This window comes from Leucopleurus acutus (assembly GCF_964270905.1).
Source record: "Leucopleurus acutus genome assembly, chromosome: 14".
Lineage (NCBI taxonomy): Eukaryota > Metazoa > Chordata > Mammalia > Artiodactyla > Delphinidae > Leucopleurus > Leucopleurus acutus.
Genome location: NC_139156.1, coordinates 399,169 through 420,623, shown reverse-complemented (window position 1 = coordinate 420,623; position 21,455 = coordinate 399,169). Strand labels below are relative to the sequence as shown.

Genomic DNA, 21,455 nt, shown 5'->3' with positions numbered 1-21,455 from the left:
CGAAGAAATGAGGCTGAACTCCGCCCTCCCGCCTCCAGTTCGCCTGATCCCGCCCCCCCACTGACACCGCCCCCCCCCACTCCGGTCCCCGACCCCCGCGCCTTGCCCACGCCCCCATCCCCCATCCTGCCCTGCCCACGCCCTCGTGCCTGCTCCCTGCCCGAGACCCTCACGCGGTCACAGGGGTCGCCAGGGCGGACAGCACCCCTGAATGAGCCTCCGGCCGACCGGGCCGGCGCCCTGCCCCTCCCGGGGGTGGTGGGGCGGATAGGGAGGAGGGTCCCACCTACCCGGACGGGCTGCGACCCGGAGGCCAGAGGCCATCACTGGGGGGCTGGGGGCGGCGCGCTCCCCTCCACCTTCTGCGCCGCCTCCTTCTCTCCTGGCGCCGAGGCCTCCCCCGAGGGCTTCCCCGAGGGCTTCCCCGAGGGTTTCCTCGAGGGCTCGGTGACCGCCGCCATGGCCGCGCGGGCGGGCGCCTTGTGCGCCTTGGGCGCCTCCTTGAAGGCGTGGTAGCTCGCGGACAACCACGGGGTCTCCGTGCCGTGCTTGCGGCCCACTGGGTAGGCCCCGATGGCCGCCAGGAGGCTGCGGTGGTGCTCAGGGTCCAGCTCGGTGTAGTACATCTCCAGGGTCAGCGGGGTGCAGATCTTGTGCTGCGGAAGGGGGCCGGTCAGGGGCGGGGGTGGGGGGAGGTGTGGCGGCCGCGCCCCTGGGCTCGGGTGTGCAAAACGGGGTGCATTTTTTCTCAGTGGCATCAGCCGCGATGCGGGAGCCACGTCCGTGGGCCACCCGCGGGCGGGCGGTCACCTCTGCTTTTGAGCAGTTCGATCATACTGTAGACAGTGCCCCTAAATACACTGATTTCTGCCGTAATTTCAAGCCATCAGGGGTAGGCCTGCAATTCAGACCTGGAGGCTCCGCAGAGAGCCAGCCCTTCTCCGAACGCACCGGTGGCCGGTGGCCATGGCCTCCTCCTGAGTGAAGGGGAGGGGGCTCGGCGAGTGCCCCGCGGCCCGCCCCCACCCCGCGGGCCCCCGAGGGAATCCCAGTGAGTGAGGGCCGTTAGCAGCCCGGTGCACCCCTGGAAGTACAGTGGGGGCTCGTGGCCTCTGTGGGGGGAGCGCTCCCCTCTCGGAAATCACGGGGAAAGGGGGACGATTTATCTACTGAAAACTTAGAGTCTTGAAAAAATACACTGAAAATGGTAAAAGTCACCATAAGCAAAGCTGAGAGAAAAGAAACAAGGATGGGGGAACACTTTCCAAGCATACAGAAAACGTCAACATCCTGTGACAGAAACACACCACATACAAGTGAGGGAGGCTTCCCTCCACCTGGACCTCCTTCCTTATGCTTTACTTTTTAAATTACAAGAAGAGAAAACCTCTCGCTAAAACACCTTTTCTTTTAATTTTTCTAAAGATAGGACTTGAATATACCTGGAAGGTGACGGGGCTTGAGGGCCTTTGCAGGTCACGTTCCCATAGAGCTGGGAACACCCCAGACCAACCCTCCTGGGGGTAGCTTGGGGGAGAGGAGGGGAGGCACCCCGTCCTTCCACAGGACACCCCCCTGGGACCCTCCCTGGCACTCTGCCTGCAGGGCGCGACTGCCCTTCCCAGCCCCGGTGCCCTGTCCACCGGCCTTACCCGAAGCAGGAAGCCGTCGGGGCAGCTGAACTGGTCATACCAGATGGCCTTATACATGATCAGGAGGCAGCCCATGAGCGCCATGGTGAAGGCGATCATCCGCCCTGTGGGCATCTGGGGGGTGGGCAGGTGCGGAGAGGAGAGGTGGGGTGGTGAGGCTGTGCAGGGCCCGGGCCGCAAACCTCAGGGCCGGCGCCCATCGCGCACACAGCCCAGGGCTGACCGGCCTCTCAGGAAGGATGGGGAAAGGGGAAAGGGGCAGAGTTACTACTGAGAAATGAAAGGCTTTAGAAATGGTGCCCTAAAAGTTATAAAAAAGCCACCATTAGTAAGCTGAAGAGCTAGAAAAGGAAAGGAAAACACATTTGCCAGAGACACAGCAGGAAAAGTGAGTCTCCATCGTCTACGGGAAATCCGCGAGTCACCGAGGAGGAGACAAACGACCCCCTTGGGAAAGGGTGCAGGGCGCAAGCAGGCACTGCGTCTCCTGCCAGGGGCTCCTCCGAGGGCGGCGGCTGCCCGCACCCCATGTTACAGCAGCAGGGAGGCCAGCAGAGCCTGCTGCTGCCCAGGCCCGACCCCTACCTCTGATGGGGTGATTCCCTGTCCAGCTCTACTGAGAGCAGGGCCCCGACCAAGGGCCCCCAGCCCACCCAGTCCAGAGCCTGGGTTCCCACTCCTTGCAGCTGCCTCTCCACCTCCCCTGCCCTGACTCCCCATGGAATTGGCGGGGAGGGTTGGGTTACCCTGCTACGTGCATCCTCTGGGTGGCCGCCGCCCAGCTTCTGGGCCTCTAGGTCGGAGAACTTTGTCGGCTGGTCCCCAGAGGACAGCTGGTATTCTGTCTGTGTCTTAATGACAACCTGTGGGAAGAAATGATGCAGGAGGACCCTGAACTAGGGGGGCTGGGAGGGAAAGGGGGCAGGGGGCAGCTGCCCGCAGTGGTGTGGGTGCTAGTGGCAGGGCTCTAGTGGCTACCAGCTGACACCAAGGGAGGGGGACACTGGAAGTCGGCCAGGGCCGTGGCAGCCCAGGGCCTGGCCAGATGATGGAAAGAGCCCTTACGTCTGCTGGCTGCCTTCGGCTCTGAGGACGCTAGCTGTCCCTGCCAGAAGCTTCCTCTTCCAGGGTACCACAGCTTGGTCCCCTCCTCCAGGAAGCCCACCACTGAGGCTTCCCTTTGGGAACCAGGTCCAGAACGGTAGCAGGCATGGTCGAAGCCCACACAGATCGCTGGAGAAATGCCCTCGGCTCATGGGAGCAATGCTGGGACGTGCCCCCTGCCCTCGCCAATGGCTGACGGGGGCCTCAGGCTGGGACAACTCTGCGTGCCATTCACTCTCCAGAGCTCCGGTGGGGTCAGGGAGAGCTGTGCCTGAGCTGAGCTCTGCTTCTTACAGGTTCCTTCTGAGCGCTCCCCCTCCACCCATCCCTTGCCCAAGGACCTCATCTCAGGCTGCAATCCAAGAAAGAGCACGCCCAGCAGAGGAAGGGGGTAGTTTTTGCTGCTGAGCCCCTGCTGGACCGCAGGCAAGCTGGGCACTGTCTGTGAGAGCATGTGAATCCTCACCACCACCTGTGGCTAGTTTACCCTGGTTTGCAGATGAGGAAAGGGCAGTTCTGGGTGGCGGGGGGAGCCGATCGGGGCACACAGCGGGCTCAGCCTGGCCCTTCCTCCACTTGCCAGCTGCCCCTTAGAGGAGGCCACACCTAAAGCCACCTTGCTAACGCCCGTGTGTTTCCAGGGCAGGATGACACAGGCCTCCACGCTGGCCCAGGCCCCTCACCTGGTCGGAGAACGCAGGCTGTAGCTGGCTGACATCCAGGGGACTGATCAGAGGGACGCTGTCCATGGTAGCCCCGTCCCCGGAGCCTGTCTTCCCCGAGAAGCTGCAGTTCAGCTTCACCATGGTGGATGGCAGTCCTCGTCCTGTCCAGAGGCAGACACAGGGTCACTGGCCACATAACAGATGTCCACACCAGCTGGCTCTGGAGTGAGAGGGCCCCAGGCTGGCCCTTATGCTCCTCACGCCAGAGGTGGGTTGGGCCGTGGGTGGCCAGGCCAACCTCCCCAGGACAAACCGGGTGAGTCCAGCCGCAGGATTCTAGTCCCTTCCTGCCCCCTGGACTCCCTTTGGCCCCCACAGCCGTGCAGGCGAGAGTGCCTCTGACTGGTGACTGCCTGGCGGAGTCTTCCACTGGCCCACCTGCTCCAGGAGATATTCTAAGGGCAGCAACCAACAGAAAACAATCCCAGATAGAAGCCTGGAGAGTAGGGTGGCCAGTACGGTACGCCAGGTTAAATCTGAATTTCAGATAAGCAACGGATGCTTTTGCTTTTTATGATATATCCATGTAATATGCAATACAGGAACATATTTATACTAAAAAGTATTGTCTATCTGAAATTCAAATTTAACTGGGTGTCCTATGTTTTATCTGGCAACCCTACTGGAGATGCAGGAAGTAACAAAGAGCTACAGGAAGAGGATGCTGGTGAATGAATCCAAGAGCTAACTGCACAGAGCGTGGCAGTAATGGTGTACATGGACTGGACCATCTGGGGAGCTGGAACGCCCTGACAAGAACAGGAGTGGGGGGCAGGCAGGAGGTGGGAGGGACCTGCATGGCTTGGAGGAGCACAAAGCTTCCTGGGGGAGGCCAAGATGGTTTCACTTCTAGGCTGACTGATAAGAGAAAAGGAACACAGCAAATGACTTGAAACTGAAAAAACAGAAACACAAAATATACTCAGTCAATCAAAAGGAGAAAGAAATGGTCCCATGTCCACTAAGAAATTAAATCTCTTGTTAAAATCTTCCAACAAAGAACTCCAGGCCCAGGCAGCATCACCCCTGGATTCTACCAATCATTTAAGGAGGAAACCATGCAAATTTCATACAAAACTCATCCAGAGGAAAGAACACGGGAGCACACCCCAGCTTGTGAAGCCAGCACGACCTCTATCTCAGACCTCGGCAAGGACAACGAGACAGAAGACCTCGCAGGCCATGCTACCCACCAACACCAGTGCCAAGGCCCCAGATAAAATGCAAGCATGTGGAATCCAGCAAGATATTAAAAGGCTGGGTGTATTCTGGAAATTTCACATCTGAAAGCAATCATTATTTTCACCATATGAACAGAATAAAGAAGAAAAATGATCTCATCAATTTCAATAGTAGCTGAAAAAGTATCTGGTAAGGTTCAACATTTGTTTACTATTTTAAAAAATCTATTGGAATTCCCTGGTGGTCCAGTGGTTAGGACTTCATGCTTTCACTGTCGAGGGCCCAGTTCAGTCCCTGGTCTGGGAACTAAGATCCCACAAGCTGCGCGGCACAGCCAAAAAAAAAAAAAAAAGAAAGGGAGATACAAGGTCCTTTATTATCAGTTCTATAAATGATGGTGATTTATAGAGGTCCTAGCCAAGCCATATGGCAGGAAAAAGAAATAAGAGGTACAAAGCCTGGATGAGATTAGGTAAGACTCTCATTATTCACAGAGAAAGCATCTTCTGTGTGTAGAAAATCTAAAAGAATCTGCGTATAAATTATACGGGTTGGAAAGTGAGTTCAGCAGAGTTGATGGGCTTAAGGTATTCAGAAATCAGTTCTGTTTCTGTGTATCAGTGACAAAAAATTAAAACATAATTTGTTGAAAGATTCCACTTAAACAGTATCAGAGATATCGAATGCTCAGGAGCAGGTCTAACAAGAGATTAGAAGGACCTCCCTGTGGAAAACCAGAAGAAACCTCTGTCAAGACACTATTGACTGGGACTTCCCAGGTGGTCCCGTGGGTAAGATTCCACGCTCCCAATGCAGGGGGCCCAGGTTCGATCCCTGGTTAGGGAACTAGATCCTGCATGCCTGCCACAACTAAGAAGCCTGCATGTCACAACTAAGACCCTGTGCAGCCTAAATAAATTTTTTTTTAAAAAAGACATTATTATTATTAATTTATTTTTTGCGGTACGCGGGCCTCTCACTGTTGTGGCCTCTCCCGTTGCGGAGCACAGGCTCTGGATGCGCAGGCTCAGCGGCCATGGCTCACGGGCTCAGCCGCTCCACGGCATGTGGGATCTACCCAGACCGGGGCACAAACCCGTGTCCCCTATATTGGCAGGTGGACTCTCAACCACTGCGCCACCAGGGAAGCCCCTAAAAAAGACATTATTGACTGAGACCAAATAACTCCTAAATTCCTTAAATAAATGGGGAAATATATGGTCATGGATTTTGGAAGTTTCCATGTTTAAAAACATCATTTCCCCTCAAAGTGTAGCTATAGAATCAATAAATCCCAATCAAAATTCCAAGGTGAAATTTTTAAAAAATATATCAATAGTTATGTATTTTTAAAATAAATTTATTTAATTTATTTTTGGCTGTGTTGGGTCTTCGTTGCTCTGCGTGGGCTTTCTCTAGTTGCAGCGAGCGGGGGCTACTCTCATTGCAGTGCATGGGCTTCCCGTTGCGGTGGCTTCTCTTGTTGTGGAGTACAGGCTCTAGGCACGCGGGCTTCAGTAGTTGTGGCGCATGGACTCAGTAGTTGTGGCACATGGGCTTAGTTGCTCCGTGGCATGTGTGATCTTCCCAGACCAGGGCTCGAGCCCGTGTCCCCTGAATTGGCAGGCGGATTCCCAACCACTGCGCTACCAGGGAAGTCCTTTTTGTGTGAATTTGATAAGCTTTGTAATTTTATATGGAAGGCAGAGGGACAAGGATACTCATAACATCTTGGAAAAGACCGAGGGGGGCACTTGTCTGCCAGGCGTCTAGCTTGTCACATAGCCGTGTAGTATCACTGCGTGATGTACAAAGACCCATGTGACACACCCTATACACACGGACCACGGAGATGTCACTGCAAAGCTTGGGGATTGCCACCCAACGTCCACATGGCAAACAGTGGACCCAATCCCCACCTCACACCCCACACAAAAATCTACTCCCGGTGGATAAGCCAAGATGGAAAAGCGTCGTGGAGATAATACAGGAGAATATTTTCCTGGTCTCAGGGAGGGGAAGAGTTTTTCAGTATCACAAATAAGCGCTACCACAAAAAATATTGATAAAAGAACTACATTAAAATTAACAGCTTCTTATAACAAACGTATGGTTACCAAAGGGGATAGCAGGGGTAGGGGGAGATAAATTAGGAGTTTGGGATTAACATATACACACTACTATATATAAAATAGGTAAACAACAAGAGCCTACTGTGTACCACAGGGAACTATAATCAGTATCTTGTACTATAATGGAAAAGAACTATAATCAGTATCTTGTACTATAATGGAAAAGAACTATAATCAGTACTTGTACTATAATGGAAAAGAATCCAAAAAGGAATAGCTATATATGTATAACTGAATCACTTTGCTGTACACCTGAAACTAACACAACACTGTAAATTAACTACAGTTCAATTAAAAAAATTAAGAGCTTCTGCCCATCAAAACATAGCCTTCAAAGAATGGAAACAGAAACCAAGACTGGGAGAAAATATTTGCAACCTGCAAATGAGAAAGGACTTGTGGGTTCAACAACAAGACGAGCCCAAGCCCTAACCTGGGCACCTGTGAACGTGATCTTATTTGGAAATAGGGTCTCTGCAGATCTAATCAAGTTAAGATGAGCTCATACTGGATTAGGGTGGACCCTGATTCAATGACTGGTGTCCTTATAAGAAGGGAGAAATTTGGACACAGACACACACAGGAAGGAAGCCATGTTGAAGATGGAGGTGGATACTAGAGGGAGGTGGCCACAAGCCAAGGGACTCCTGGGGCCACCAAAGCTGGAAGAGGAAGGAAGGAGCCTCCCCTGGAGCCTCAGAGGGAGCTCGGCCCTTGCAACATCTTGATGTCCCACCTCTTGCCTCCAGAGCTGTGCAAGAACGAACGTCTGTTGTCTGGAGCCACCCAGTTATGGTGAAAGCCAAGATGGGTCAGGCATCTACCGTATAAACAGAGCGTCTCAAGCTGGTCAAGAAAGACAGGCAGATCACCCAAGAGAAAAATGGACAGAAGAGGATTTCCAATGGCCATGAATACTGAAATGGTGCTCACTCCATTATCCTTGAAGAGACAAATTGCGGGGGTGGTGGTGGGGGAGCGGGGCGGGAGGAAGCCGAACACCAGGACAGGGAGAGCAGGAACACAGGCCGCCACAGGGTGGGGTGGGGCCGCTTTATCTAGGGTGTTGAACCTGTGACGGCCTCACTCACTCCTGGGCAGACACCCCGCAGGAAGGCAGGTGTGCACCCACGTGCACAGCAGCACTGCCCACAGACGCGCGCACCACGGGGCATCTCCACAGTGGAACAAGCACATGAATAGAGGCGTTTCTGCGAGGTCGTCAGAGCAGGGAAGGGAAGGGACCACGCTACCTGCAAGAACAGCCCTGAATCACAAAGCCAGCGTCGGCCAGAAGAAGCCAGGCACACATGAAGGGTCGAGAATAAAGAAACACAACAGCCTTGTTTAGGACCCCATCCCGCGCTCAGGAGCTCGGAGGTGCGGCCAATGCTCCTGCGTCTGCAGAGTCCCGGGTGGTGCCCTTGGGGGAGGGGAGCGGCTTCGGGGCGGGGCGGGCGTTTCCGGTCTTCTCTTGGATGCTGGACGCCTGGGGTTCACTTATGACGAATCATTAGGCTGCACGTTTGCTTCGTGTCCTCTTCTGAGTTCGTTATATTTCACAACAAAAAAGGTTAAAAACAAACAAAACCAAACGACCGCGGGCAGGTAGCAGAGGCACAGCCAGGCCACGCCCTCTCCCAGGACTGAACAGCCTTTTGACAACTGTGCCCTGGCTGTCCACTTCCTAACGAGGACCTCGGGCTGAGCTTTCCGCCCTGGCCTCCGAATGTGGCCCCTCCCTCGCCACTGCCTGCATCCACCCTGCAACCCCCAAACTAATGTCCTGAGCGACCCTCCTGGGCATCAGCTCCACCACCGCAGGTGCCTGCCAGGCCCTCACTCAAACCCCAGCAGCCAGGCCCTGCTGTGGGTGCCGGTGCGGGCAGGCCAGGTGGGAACGCAGAGGGGGAGCCCCTGCCAGCGGCAGAGTCAGACAGACCTGCAGGACGTGTGGGAGGCACTGGGCAGGGAGGCTCGGGGCGGTCACTGTGGGGAGGGGAGGAAGCCCCCGGCCCAGGCTGGGAGAGGGGCCGCCGCATCGTGGACTCACTCCCCAGGCGCCCGCGGAGGAGGCTTCTCTTAGGGTCTTGAGCCGGCGCCCTTCCCCGGATGTGCGCGCCTTGCCCGGGCCGTACAGACCGGCAAAGCGTCCCCACTCCCCACCCACCCCAGGCTGAGGCGGTGTGCTCTTCCTGAGGTGGGTCGAGGCCTGGCCGGGCCTCGGCCTGTGGATGACGTCCGGGCACCTGGGCACCTGCCCCAGGCGGGCGGGACATCTGTCCTTCTTCGCTCGTACCGCGCGTATATGACGTCCACGCTCCACGAGGCAGAGACGGACAAGGAGCCATCAACAGATAAATAAAAGAAGGTCGGGCGATCCGTGCGAAGAAGGAAATAGAGATGAAAACCGCCGAAAGGGGGCCGCGGAGGAGGGCGGGGGGTGGGGGGAACGACGGGGCACTGCAGGGGAGGGCTGTGCGAGGTGGGGACAGCAAGCGCCCCGGCCTTTAGGGGAGCTTGGCGAGGGGCTGGGGAGGGTGCCCTCTAGGGGGAGGGGGCTGGGGGCCTTCACGCAGCAGACGCCCCGCGACTCTCAAACCCAACCTGCGGTTTACAGACAGGAGCCGGGAGGGGCAGAGGGGGCACAGCCCCCACCCCCGCAAACCTGTCAATCTCAGCTTGGTGGCCACGCCCCCTGGATGGCGGAAGGCCGAGGTCTCCCCCTCCTCTCCCTCAGGAGGCCCCTATCCATACGAGCTCCGCCTCTGGGTTCCCTTTAAGCCAAACGTAAGCTCCAACTCCTCTGCCTCTGCATGACGTCCACGTTACATCATCTTGGGTTTCCATGGCAACAGAGACAGGCAGGCAATGACACGTCTTCTTGAAGAAAAGACTTGGGGGCGCCTTGTTCCAGGCAGAATGCTGGGGTAGGGGCTGGGCTGCATCTGGGAAGCACCCCCCCCCCCCCCCCCGCAAAATTCCTTTCCCTGCCTGAGTCATGCAGACCCTCTGGGCAGGCTGGCTGGGCTCATTCACACGACAGACACTTAGCTCCGTGGAATGGGAGGGGTCTTCCCTACTCCTCCCACCGGCCCCCTCCCTCCACGCTGCGCTGTAATTGTGCCTTCGACAGCGGATCAGCTGCTCCCCGCTCGCCGTAGGCTGCTGGGCTGGGATGTGGGGCGGTGTACGTCTCCTCTACGAGGCTTGGGGAGGGGGCACAGGTTGAGCAGTGAGGTTGTGCTGAGGCTGCGATGGGTGGCTGGACGGGAGGGCACGGACCCTCAGCCGAAAGCCCTCAGGAAGCTTGGCTGCAGGTCACGTCACAGACTCGCTTTCACACATACGCCACCCTGGGATGCTGCGTCACTCGGAGGTATGCACCGGCGCCTGCACGTGCGGGCGGGCACGAGCGTCCTGTGTGCATTGGGCGTGCGTGTGACAACGGAGCGCGGGGGGCCTGCGCGCTTTGCCGAACCCGCAAGGCCCCCGCCCCCGCGCCGCCCCTTCCAGGCCCAGCCACAACGCCCACCCAGGTGCGCTCCCACCCGTTGCCCTGCAGGCCGATGGTGGGTTTGACTGCCGGTTCAAGGGCAGGTGGACTGCAGGCGCCAGCCCAGCCCTGAGAGGCCCAGGCGAGCGGGGCAGGTGGGGGGAGGTGCAGGTCTGCCCCCGGCTTCAGCGTCCCAACTACCAGACACCTGTGGCTCCGCACCGAGAGCCCGCGGCAGGCGGTTCTGGACAAATGCCCTCTCTCCGCTTCTTGGCCACGTCCCGCCTGCCACGCAGCCTCCCTCACCTCCGCCACCACCGTGCCGTTGCCGGCAGCGCTTCGTGATCTGGTCCGTCGGAAGCCCCGTCTGCCTCCCCCACCCCCTCAGGTAGAGCTGAACCTCAGGTAGAGCTGGAACTGGCACCCCTTCTCCACCTCGGGACGCCCATCTCCCACTGGCTCTCTCAGACCTGCAGAGGTGGAGCTGGCTCGCGGGGAGGGGGCTGCAGTCTCCATGGGACAGGGGGAGCTGATGTCCAGCAGTCCTACCCCCACCCGAGCTGCCCCGCTCTACCGCGGACGGGAATCTGGGAGGCACGTCGGGTCTGCGCAAGGCTGGACACCCACGGCCCTTCTGGAACATCCAGGCAGGGACTCTTCCCGCGGAGGCCCCGGATCCTCGGGGGGGCCTGAGGACAACCTCCTGCGCTTGGGCCGACCCCTGCCCGGCCGGCTGCCAACGGGTCAGCCGCAGTTCCCCCCGCCCCCCGCCACTCTCTCACCCCTGCACACGCCCCTCGCACATCCGTGCACACACACCAGTATACCTGCGACCCCCGCACACCCAACACTCGTGCGCACACTCGGCCCCCCACCCGCCCCCCAGCTCCGCCCCACAAGGACAAATGTGCAAATGGCTCACAGGCGGCTCCAACGGGCAGCTGCAGCAGGATGCAGTCGCAGGACAAGGATGCGGAGGAAGGATGCGGTTCCAGACGCTTCTCAGCTGGGGCGCGGCGGGGGAGGGGCCGAGCCCCAGACCGAGGCTGCCGTTGTTGCCAGGGAGATGCAGGCTGGAGGAGGCGAGCACTGCGTCTGCCGCCGCCGCCCCGCCTCCCACGCGTGCCCGTAGGAGGTGTGCCGCCCCCCCCAACCTGTCACTGGCTTAGACACGCACACCGCATCCACCCACAGCACACATCTCACACACACACCATTCACACGCTGCACACACATATACATACACCTCACACACTCACACCACCGCACTGCAGGCGGGGCGGGGAGGGGACAGACACCCTGGCCAGCATCCTACCCTGGGGATGTCCAGGCTCCCAGGCACCACCTTGTCGAGCGCACAGTCTTGCCCGCTTTGGTCCGCTTGGTTCAGGCACAGCTGGGTTGGGCCCCCACCCGCCCAGAGGGCCTCCTCCTCACGGCTCGGCGTCCAAAGCCCCGACTGTCCGCTTTCGGAGGGCAAGCCTGTGGCTCATGGTAGCCGCTGTGGCCCAGAGCCTGCACAGCGCCAGGCATACAGCAGCCGCCGCGCAGGCGCGTTGTCCGAGTGAGCAGGTGAGCGGGGCCCGTGGTCTCAGGACCCCGGGGCTCAGCCCAGCAGGGTCGGGGCTCCACACCTGGGCTCACAGCTGGCCGAGGAGCGATGGCGCGGCTGTGTCATGCCTTTTTGCTGTTGACTAGTGCCCCGTGTTGCGGATGTGTCCCGTCTTATCTATTCAGTCGCCAGGCTCTGGACTGTTCGTCTCGGGTGTGTCTACTGTTGACAGCGTTGCTGCCAGCGTTCTTGGACTAGTGTTTGTGTGGACACAGGGCTTTCATTTCTCTTGGGCAGGTACTTAGGAGTGGAATTGCTGGGTCGTATGGTAGTTTACATGTAGTTTTTAAAGAAAATGTTTTAACTTTTTTCCAAAGTGGCTGCAGCATTTCATATTCCCATCAGCGGTGCAGAAGGGCTTGGCTTCACCCCCGCCCCGGACGCGTGTTACCATCTCTCCTTTTTGCTGCAGCCGTCTGTATTCGCTCGCGAGGGCTGCCATAACTAAGTACCACAGACCGAGTGGCTTAAACAACAGGAATTATTTCCTTATGATTCTGGAGGTTGGAAGTCAGACATCAAGGTGTCGTCAGGGTTGGTTTCCTCTGGGCCTCTCTCCTTGCCTTATAGAGGCCCGCTTCTCCCTGTGTCTTCAGATGGCCTTTCCTCTGCGTGTATCTGTGTCGTAATCTCCTTTTCCTTTTTTTTTAAGCCTTTAAAAAATAAATAAATAATTAATTATTGGCTGCATTGGGTCTTTGTTGCTGCGCGCGGGCTTTCTCTAGTTGCAGCGAGCGGGGGCTACTCTTCGCTGCGGAGCATGGGCTCTAGGCACGTGTGGCTCGCGGGCTCTAGAGCGCAGGCTCAGTAGTTGTGGAGCACAGGGTTAGCTGCTCCGCGGCATGTGGGATCTTCCCGGACCAGGGCTCGAAGCCATGTCCCCTGCATTGGCAGGCGGATTCTTAACCACTGCGCCACCAGGGAAGTCCCTAACCTCCTTTTCTTATAAGGACACTAGTCAGAATGGATTAAGGCCACCCATATGACTTCATTTTAACTTAATTATCTCTTTAAAGACCATATTTCCACATACTGTCACAGGCTGAGGTCCTGAGGGTTAGGGCTTGTACGTATGAATTTTGGGAGGAAACAATTCTGCTCATAACGCTGACCTCATACCCACTAGTAGGATGAGTGATATCTCACCGTGGTTTGAATCTGCATCCCTAATAACTAGTGATGCTAATGTCAACAAAAATTAATCAGTAGTCCATCTAAGGAAGAAATAGAGAATTTTATTCAAGGCAACCTGAGGATTATAACTCAGAAAACTCTGAGGACTGTTCAGCTTGCTAGAAGTTGAAGGCACAGCTCTATACATTTTCAAGACAAAGGGTTGTTCATCGAAATGACCCTGACATTTTATGTAAAGTTCACCGAAAATACACACTCCAGCTCTACACGTATGAATCGAGTGCAGGTCACCATGACCGTAACAGAACTAGGAAAAGAAGGAAGGAGGGAAAAAAAAAAGATCTTTTTGGTGAGGCAGAGATTCTTGCTCTTGAGGAGGGCCCAGGGCGGGGAGTATGGTCTGCTGAAATTTTCTTGTCTTGTCTTAAAAACATACATTTTATTCCATCATTAACTATACATCTCTTCGTGGGTTTCTTAGCCACCTGTATATCTTTGGTGAAATGTTTGTTTAAATGTTCTGAACATTTTTCAATTGGGTTGTTTGTCTTGTTGTTACTGAGTTTTTAAAACTCTTCATATATTCTGGATACAAGTCCTTCAGCAGGTAGAAGATTTGCAGTCTCCCCCAGTCTGTGACTTGTCTTTTCACTTTCTTGATAGTCTCCTTTGAAGTGCAAAAGCTTGTAGTTTTGATAAAGTCCAAGGAATCAATTTTCTCTTTTATGTGTCGTGCTTTTGGTGTTGTGTTAAGAACTGACCCAAGGCCATGAATATTTTCTCATTTTTTCTTCCAGTAGTTTTGTAATTTTAACTTTTACATTTAAGCCTATGATGCATTTTGAGGTAGCTTGTGTGTACGATCAAGTTATAGGTCTAAGTTATTATTATTTTTTGCATGTGGATATCCGGTTGTCTCAGCACCTTTTGTTAAAATCACTAATCTTTTCATGTTAAGTTGTCTTGACATCTTTGTCAACAACCAGCTGTCCATACATATGTGGGTTCATTTCTGGACGCTTAATTCTGTTTCACTGATGTGTGTCTCAATCCTTATGCCTACAGTATGTCTTTTGCCACTGGGGCTTTGTAGCGTTTTGAAGTGGCGGAGTGTATCTGTTCTAATTTTGTCCTTTTAGAAATTGTTTTGGCTCTTCTGAGTCCTTCCATTTTCATATAAACTTTAGGATCAACTTGTCTATTTCTACAGAGTTCTGCTAGAAATTTGATAGGAATTGCATCGAATCTATAGATTAATTCTGGGAGAATCACCATCTTGACGAAGACTTGAGTCTTCTAATCCATGAAGAAAGAATATCTCTCCATTTATTTAGATCTGGATTTTCCTCAGCTCAAGTCTTGTGCTTCTTTTGTTAAATTTATTCCCAAGCATTTTATTACTTTCAGTGCTACTATGAATGAAAAATTCTCCCTAATTTCATTTCAAATTGTTCATTTCTAGTATATAAAAACCATTGATTTTTGTATATTGATCTTATATCCTGAGATCTTACTAAACTATTTCTAAGTATGGGATCATATCATCTGTAAATAAAGACAGCTATTTTTCCATTCCAATTCAAGCATGATCTTTTCTTTGTCCTGCCTTGTTGTGCAGGCTGGACTCTACAGCACAATGTCGAACAGCAGGGTGAGCGTGGACGGTGACGTCTCCTCCCCATCTGAAGGTGAGAGTTGGTGGTCTTTCACTACTGAATATGATCACCACTGTAAGTTTTTCTGTACATGCCCTTTTACCGGGTTTAGAAAGTTCCCTTCTACTTCTACTTTTTTGAAAGTATTTTTTTTTAAATCATCAATGAGTATTGGCTTCCTGAAAAAGAATTTCAGATTCTTTTTGTGTCTATTAAAATGATCATTTCTTTGTCTTTCATGTTATCTATATAGTATAGTACATTAATTAACTTTTTGAATATTAAACCAACATTGAATTCCTGGGATAAATTCTTTTTTATGTGTTGCTGGATTTCGCTGGTATTTTTTTAAATCTCACAATAGCTTTTTATTATGATTTTTAAAAATCAATTTATTTATTTTATTTATTTATTTTTGGCCGCGCTGGGTCTTCCTTGCTGCGTGGGTGCTTTCTCTAGTTGCAGCGAGCGGGGGCTACTCTTCGTTGCGGTGCGTGGGCTTCTCATTGCGGTGGCTTCTCTTGTTGTGGAGCACAGGCTCCAGGCACGCGGGCCTCCGTAACTGTGGCCCACGGGCTCCAGAGCGCAGGCTCAGTAGTTGTGGCACACGGGCCCAGCTGCTCCGCGGCATGTGGGATCTTCCCGGACCGGGGCACGAACCTGTGTCCCCTGCATTGGCAGGCAGACTCCCAACCACTGCGCCACCAGGGAAGCCCTCGCTGGTATTTTTTATTAAGGATTTTTGTGTCAATGTCCAGGAGGAATGTTGGTGTGTATATAGCTTTCTTTCCCCTGTAATGTCTTTGTCTACCTTTGGACGCAGGAGATGCTCTCACCTCCTCTACAGGCTGTGAAAGGTTATTTTTGCTGTTATTCCTTCTCAAGCATTGTCTGCAGGCCTCTGGTGTTTCTGACAAGAAGTCAGCTTTAATCGTGTTGCTGGTTCTCTGCACAGAAGGAGTAGTTTTTCTCTTGCTACTTTCAAGATTTCCTCTTTGTCTTTGGGTTTTAAAGTTTAACTGTGGGCTTCCCTGGTGGCACAGTGGTTAAGAATCTGCCTGCCAATGCAGGGGACGTGGTTTCGAGCCCTGGTCTGGAAAGATCCCACATGCCACGGAGCAACTAAACCCATGCGCCACAACTACTGAGCCCGTGCTCTAGAGCCCTCGAGCCACAACTACTGAGCCCACGTGCCACAACTACTGAAGCCCGCGTGCCTAGAGCCTGTGCTCAGCAACAAAGAGAAGCCACCGCAATGAGAAGCTCGCGCACAGCATCGAAGAGTAGCCCCCGCTGGCCGCAACTAGAGAAAGTCGGCACGCAGCAACGAAGACCCAACGCAGCCAAAAATAAATAAATAAATAAAATTAATTTAAAAAAAATTTAGCTGTGATACATCTTTGTTTTTATCCTATTTGGGGCTCATTGAGCTTATTGGGTTCGTAGATAAATGCTTTTCATCAAATTTGGAATGGTTTTTGCCATTAGTTATTGAAATATTTTTTCTGTCCCTCTCTTTCCTCTACTTGTGGGACTCCATGTATGTGTGTGTATGGTGTGTGCCTGTGTGCGTGCATGTGTGTGTTGCTGTCTCACAGGCTCTGGGCCACCAGGGAAGTCCTTGGGATGCTTTTCATTGTTCTTTTTTTTCTCTTCCTTCAGGTTGGATAATTTCTATTTATGTCTTTAAGTGTTGATCTAACTTAAAGGTATATACTTAAATATGTCTTTTATTAAGCCCTCTAGTAAATTTTTTATTTTAGTTATTGTTTTTCAATTCCAGAATTCCCATTTGATTCTTTTTAAAATGTCGTTTATTGAGATTTATTTATTTAAATCACTTTCATCATATTTTCCTTTAACTCTACACATGGCTTCCATTCATTTTTTGCTCTAAGTCCAATGCCTAGGTCCACTAAGAACAGTTTCTATTACCTGCTTTTCTCCTGAATATTGGTCACACTTTTCCTGTTTCTTTGCCTGTCTTGTAATTTTTGGTTGAAAAATACATGTTTTAATTGGCTCATCATTTGTAACAAATATACTAACCAATGTCAGCTACTAGGAGGGGAAATGGGGTTGGGGAGAGGGTATTATGGGAACTCTGATTTTCTGCTTAATTTTTCTCTAACCCTGAAATTTCTTATCAGGGGACTTCCCTGGTGGCCCAGTGGTTAAGAATCTGCCTTCCAAGGCAGGTGACATGGGTTCGATCCCTGATTGGAGAACTAAGATCCCACATGCTGTGGGGCAACTAAGTCCTGGCGCTCTAGAGCCCACGTGCCACAACAGCAGATCCCACGTGCTGCAACAAATATCCCACGTGCCACAACTAAGACCCGACACAGCCAAATAGATAAATAAATATTTTTTAAAAAAGTCTATTAACCAAAACAACTAGATGTCTTAGATTATATTTTGAAACAACTATGGATTATGATATTTTCCCCTGAGGGTAGTGGTTAGCTGTTCAGCAATTTCCTGGACTAAATCTGTAGACTGTTTCCTTGTGGTGTGTGGCATTGATCTCCCTGCCAGAGTAATAGATAAATGACAAAGATCCTTCCTCTTAGGACGTTATTTTCAATGATACTTGTTAGTTGTACAAGGACCAGAATTAGAAAAAAATACAGACTAGATTCTATGTGTCCAGTGACAATAAATGGGTGATCAAAGGGTTGTCCTCTGCTTCATATTAGTGTCAGTAGGTCCCCTACAAGTTCTCAGAATAAACATTGCTTAAGGGGTTAGAATGTTATACATTGTTGTTTTGTTGTATGAAGTATTGGGACAATTGATAAAATTAGGATTGAGAAGATTAAGGACAGTGTGCTCCCTGTTTGTTGTGAATGGATCATACAATTGTGTTTGCAAATAAGAAGTACCATTCTGGCTTGATGTGGGGGGCTGTGTTGAGGAGGTTAGGAGGAGTATAATGGTCTGGGTCCCCTAGAAGTTCGGATGAGACTAGTACCAGTATTAGTGAGATTAGAAATAGGAACAAGGCATACCAGATATCTTTAATTGTGCAGTGTGGATGAAACGGGATTTTGTTCATGTCGGATTAGATCCTTGTTGGACTCTTAGAGCCTGTTTCACGAGGAGTAATGGGTGAAGAACTAAAGCTGCAGCAATCAGTGAATGGGAGGATAAAGTGGAAGGTGAAGAGCAGGGGAAAGGGTGGCTTTATCCACTGAGAATCCTCCTCAGCTGCATTTGACTGGGTTAGTGCCAATGTAAGGAATTGCTGGAAGGAGATTTGTAATGTAATGTAACTCACCACAACTAGAGAAAGCCCGTGACAGCAACGAAGACCCAACACAGCCAAAAATAAATAAATAAATTATTTTAAGGGAAAAAAGCTATTTAGCCTCATGATAAGACGTAACCTGTAAATGCTGTGGCTATTAAACAGCAGGATGATTCCAACGTTTCATGTCTCTCGGAAGCTGTAAGATCCGTAATACAGACCTCTCCCAACATGGGCAAACAAGCAAGCAAAGGATATGAAGACTCCATTTCCATTAAGTATCGGCGAATTCACCCATAGTCTCCATCTTGGGAGATGCGGGTTATGGACAAGAAGGCAGTTATTGATACATGATAAAGTATTGCTAGGAATAACCCTGTTAAGATACGTAAAATTAAACAAATACCAAGCTGAGAACCAAATTTCATCATGATGAGAGATTTAATGAGCTGGTAAATCAATAAATGAATCGTTGACAGTTTTGCTTAATGGGTAGGTTTTTCTAATGTTGGTCATTAGTGGGGTTTTTAAAATAAATTTATTTATTTATTTATTTTTGGCTTCATTGGGTCTTTGTTGCTGTGCGTGGGCTTTAGTTGCGGTAAGCGGGGGCTACTCTTCATTGCGGTGTGCAGGCTTCTCATTGCGGTGGCTTCTCTTGCTGCGGAGCACAGGCTCTAGGCACACGGGCTTCCGTAGTTGTAGCACGCAGGCTCAGTAGTTATGGCTCACTGGCTGTAGAGAGCAGGTTCAGTAGTTGTGGTACACAGGCTTAGTTGCTCTGTGGCATGTGGAATCTTCCTGGAGCAGGGCTTGAACCCATGTCCCCTGCACTGGCAGGCAGATTCTTACCCACTGTGCCACCAGAGAAGCCCTGGTCATTAGTGTTTATATAGTTGAAAGACGATGATTTTCATGGCATTGGCCATGGTTACACTCCACATAAGAATAATCATGACATACGCTGGATTTATTTTAAGTACATTTTGGTAGTTAGTTTTGAAGGTTTTCCTTCAAAAACTTCCTTACTTATGGTGGGCTTGGGTTGATTGTGAGTGGTCGAATTGGTTCTGGCATTGTAATAAGTTTTGGTGGGTCGTCTTTGAGCTTAATGGTTTCTAAGTTTCTTTAGTGGGACTGTTGTTAGTTTGTGGTTATACAACAGCTGTGCCTACGGAGCAGTAGCCTGAGCCTTGTGTTTCTAACAAAACTGTCTTAGGGCTGTTTCTTTTGGGGTTGATAATGGGGCGTGCAGTGATCCTTTTGCTGAAAAAGTTGAGGAGCAGGGATTGTGTTTAAGTTTAAGGGGATGGGAACTGAATAATTTATGCTACAGGAGATTCCGACTTTTTCTGAGGAAGCTGCAGGAACGCTGTGTGGTGTAGGTACGGTACGTGACTGGTGACTGTTACGGGTTGGTCCCTGCTTATTGGTGCTCTGGTTATGATGGAGATCACCCGTGGACATTAAATAGGGTTGTACTTAAGTGTGACGAGGAAGGAGAGCAAACGTAATTTAACTGGGCCTATATGTGTCTGCCGTAGGCTGTGAATAATAGCTTTGGAGCATATACAGAGCGTGGCTTTGAAGAACGCACGTGTGAAGCTGTGGAGCCATGCTAGGCAGGGTTTTCGCTGTCAGTAGTTAGTACAATGAGGCCTAGTTGACTTGAGAGGAGTAGGTATGCTGAGGCAGTGATGAATGTATCGACCCCTATTAGGATGATGGGGATGTTGGATCCTGAGATCACGTTGCTGCACCCGAGCAAGGGCGCTTGTCCCCTCGGAGCAGAAAGCAACTCCTGACAGCAGGTGTCTGCAGCAAAGAAAGGGTTTATTTGCAGGCTTTAAACAAGGGCATGAGAGACAAGCCTCAGATCCACTCAGACCAGCTCAGATAAGCCTCTGACCAACCTGATCTTTGAGGGGATTTTTTAAAAAGGGGAACAAAGAAAGAGGCTGGGATTCATCATCGTTTTGTGACATTTCTGTGACATTTGTGAATCTAGTTTCAGGAGTCAGGCTGTCTCTGGTTTACATTCTCAGGCCAGGCGGTCCATGGCTGGGGGGTCTGTGAGCTCATCTTGCCCTGGAGAAACAACCTGAGTGTGTATTAACGACGGTGTCTACAAGGGCAATTTCAGTACCTTAGCGATGTTATCAACAGCAGCCATCTTAGTCACCTGACTCTGGTTGATTAGTGCTCAGTTAGCACAGGATTGAGGTCAGAGGGAACAAGAAAGGGAATAAAGTTTTGGGTGGAGAGACGAATCATGAACTCAGTAAGGGAACTCGGCTTTAGGGGGACTTGGTGTCACTACTACAAATAACTCTCTAATTAAACTGATTGCTGGCGGCAGGGCTGCATTGGTAAGCCTTGGTAATAGTCGTCATCGCCATTAGTGGAAGAAAGGTTTAGGCCACGGGCTAAAATTATGGTACGGCTGTGAATACGTGCGTGATTTGAATGTGCCAAGGAAAATAGTATAGATGATGTGAGGCCATGAGCAGTTCTAAGCCCCTGCAACAGCAAGGTGTCGGGTAAGAACACGCACTGCCAGTGTGGCCCGCGGAGAAGCAGCGGTGAGTGGGTTGCGCTGTTATAATTATTCCTCATTAGGATGATGTAAGGATTGGATCTGCTCTGTGGCTTTAAGGGGTTTGGGAGTTTGGGTGCTGCAGCTGCAGGAACCATAGATCCCACCGTCGGGGCTTCTGCACCCGCCGTGCAGTCAGAGGTGTAACGCGTAGAGGGGTGTTTTTACTGTAAAAGCTATTGTGTATGTTAATCGTATGAAAATATTGAATCGAGAGTCAGATGTTGCTTGGGTTCGGTACTGGATCATTAAAAAGTTTGGGGAGGGCTTCCCTGGTGGCGCAGCGGTTAAGAATCCACCTGCCAATGCAAGGGACACGGGTTCGAGCCCTGGCCCGGGAAGATCCCACATGACGCGGAGCAACTAAGCCCGTGCGCCACAGCTACTAAGCCTGAGTTCTAGAGCCCACGAGCCACAACTACTGACCCCGCGTGTCACGACTACTGAAGCCTGCGTGCCTAGAGCCCATGCTCTGCAACAAGAGAAGCCACGACAATGAGAAGCCCACGCACCGCAACGAAGAGTAGCCCCCGCTCGCCGCAACTAGAGAAAGCCCGCGCGCAGCAACGAAGACCCAGTGCAGCCAAAAAAAAAAAAAAAAAGTTTGGGGAACCAGTGATATATCCGAGGGGTCCAGCAACTGCAGCTGAGGGCCCAGAGGGCAGGGTGGGCTGGGACGCCCTCCGGCTTCGGGTCCCATGCCCCTGGGTGACAGAGCCCAGGGCCAGGGTGGGGCGGAGGCTGTGCGAGTTCCCGCGTGTGGAGAGGTGGGGGGAGGTAGGGCTGCGTCAGGTGGCTGTAGCGGGCAGAAGTCGGGTGCTGGGGAGGGTCATGCGTGTGACATACAGGTGGACTCAGTCACCTCGTCAGCCCAGTCAGGATCCCGGCCCCGACCTCTGTCCAGACACACCCACACA

At 52.0% G+C, this 21,455-nt stretch overlaps 1 protein-coding gene across 1 annotated transcript; it reads right to left on the bottom strand.

The window, feature by feature from the left end:
* Window positions 1-323: 323 nt before the first annotated feature.
* On the bottom strand, window positions 324-3,562 carry CALY (calcyon neuron specific vesicular protein; the record flags this gene model as incomplete). The annotated part of the gene is made up of 4 exons (XM_082854855.1): window positions 324-656; window positions 1,653-1,766; window positions 2,399-2,515; window positions 3,440-3,562. 4 exons carry the CDS (start codon window positions 3,560-3,562, stop codon window positions 324-326), a joined length of 687 nt encoding a protein of 228 aa, XP_082710981.1.
* Between the last annotated feature and the right edge of the window lie 17,893 nt (window positions 3,563-21,455).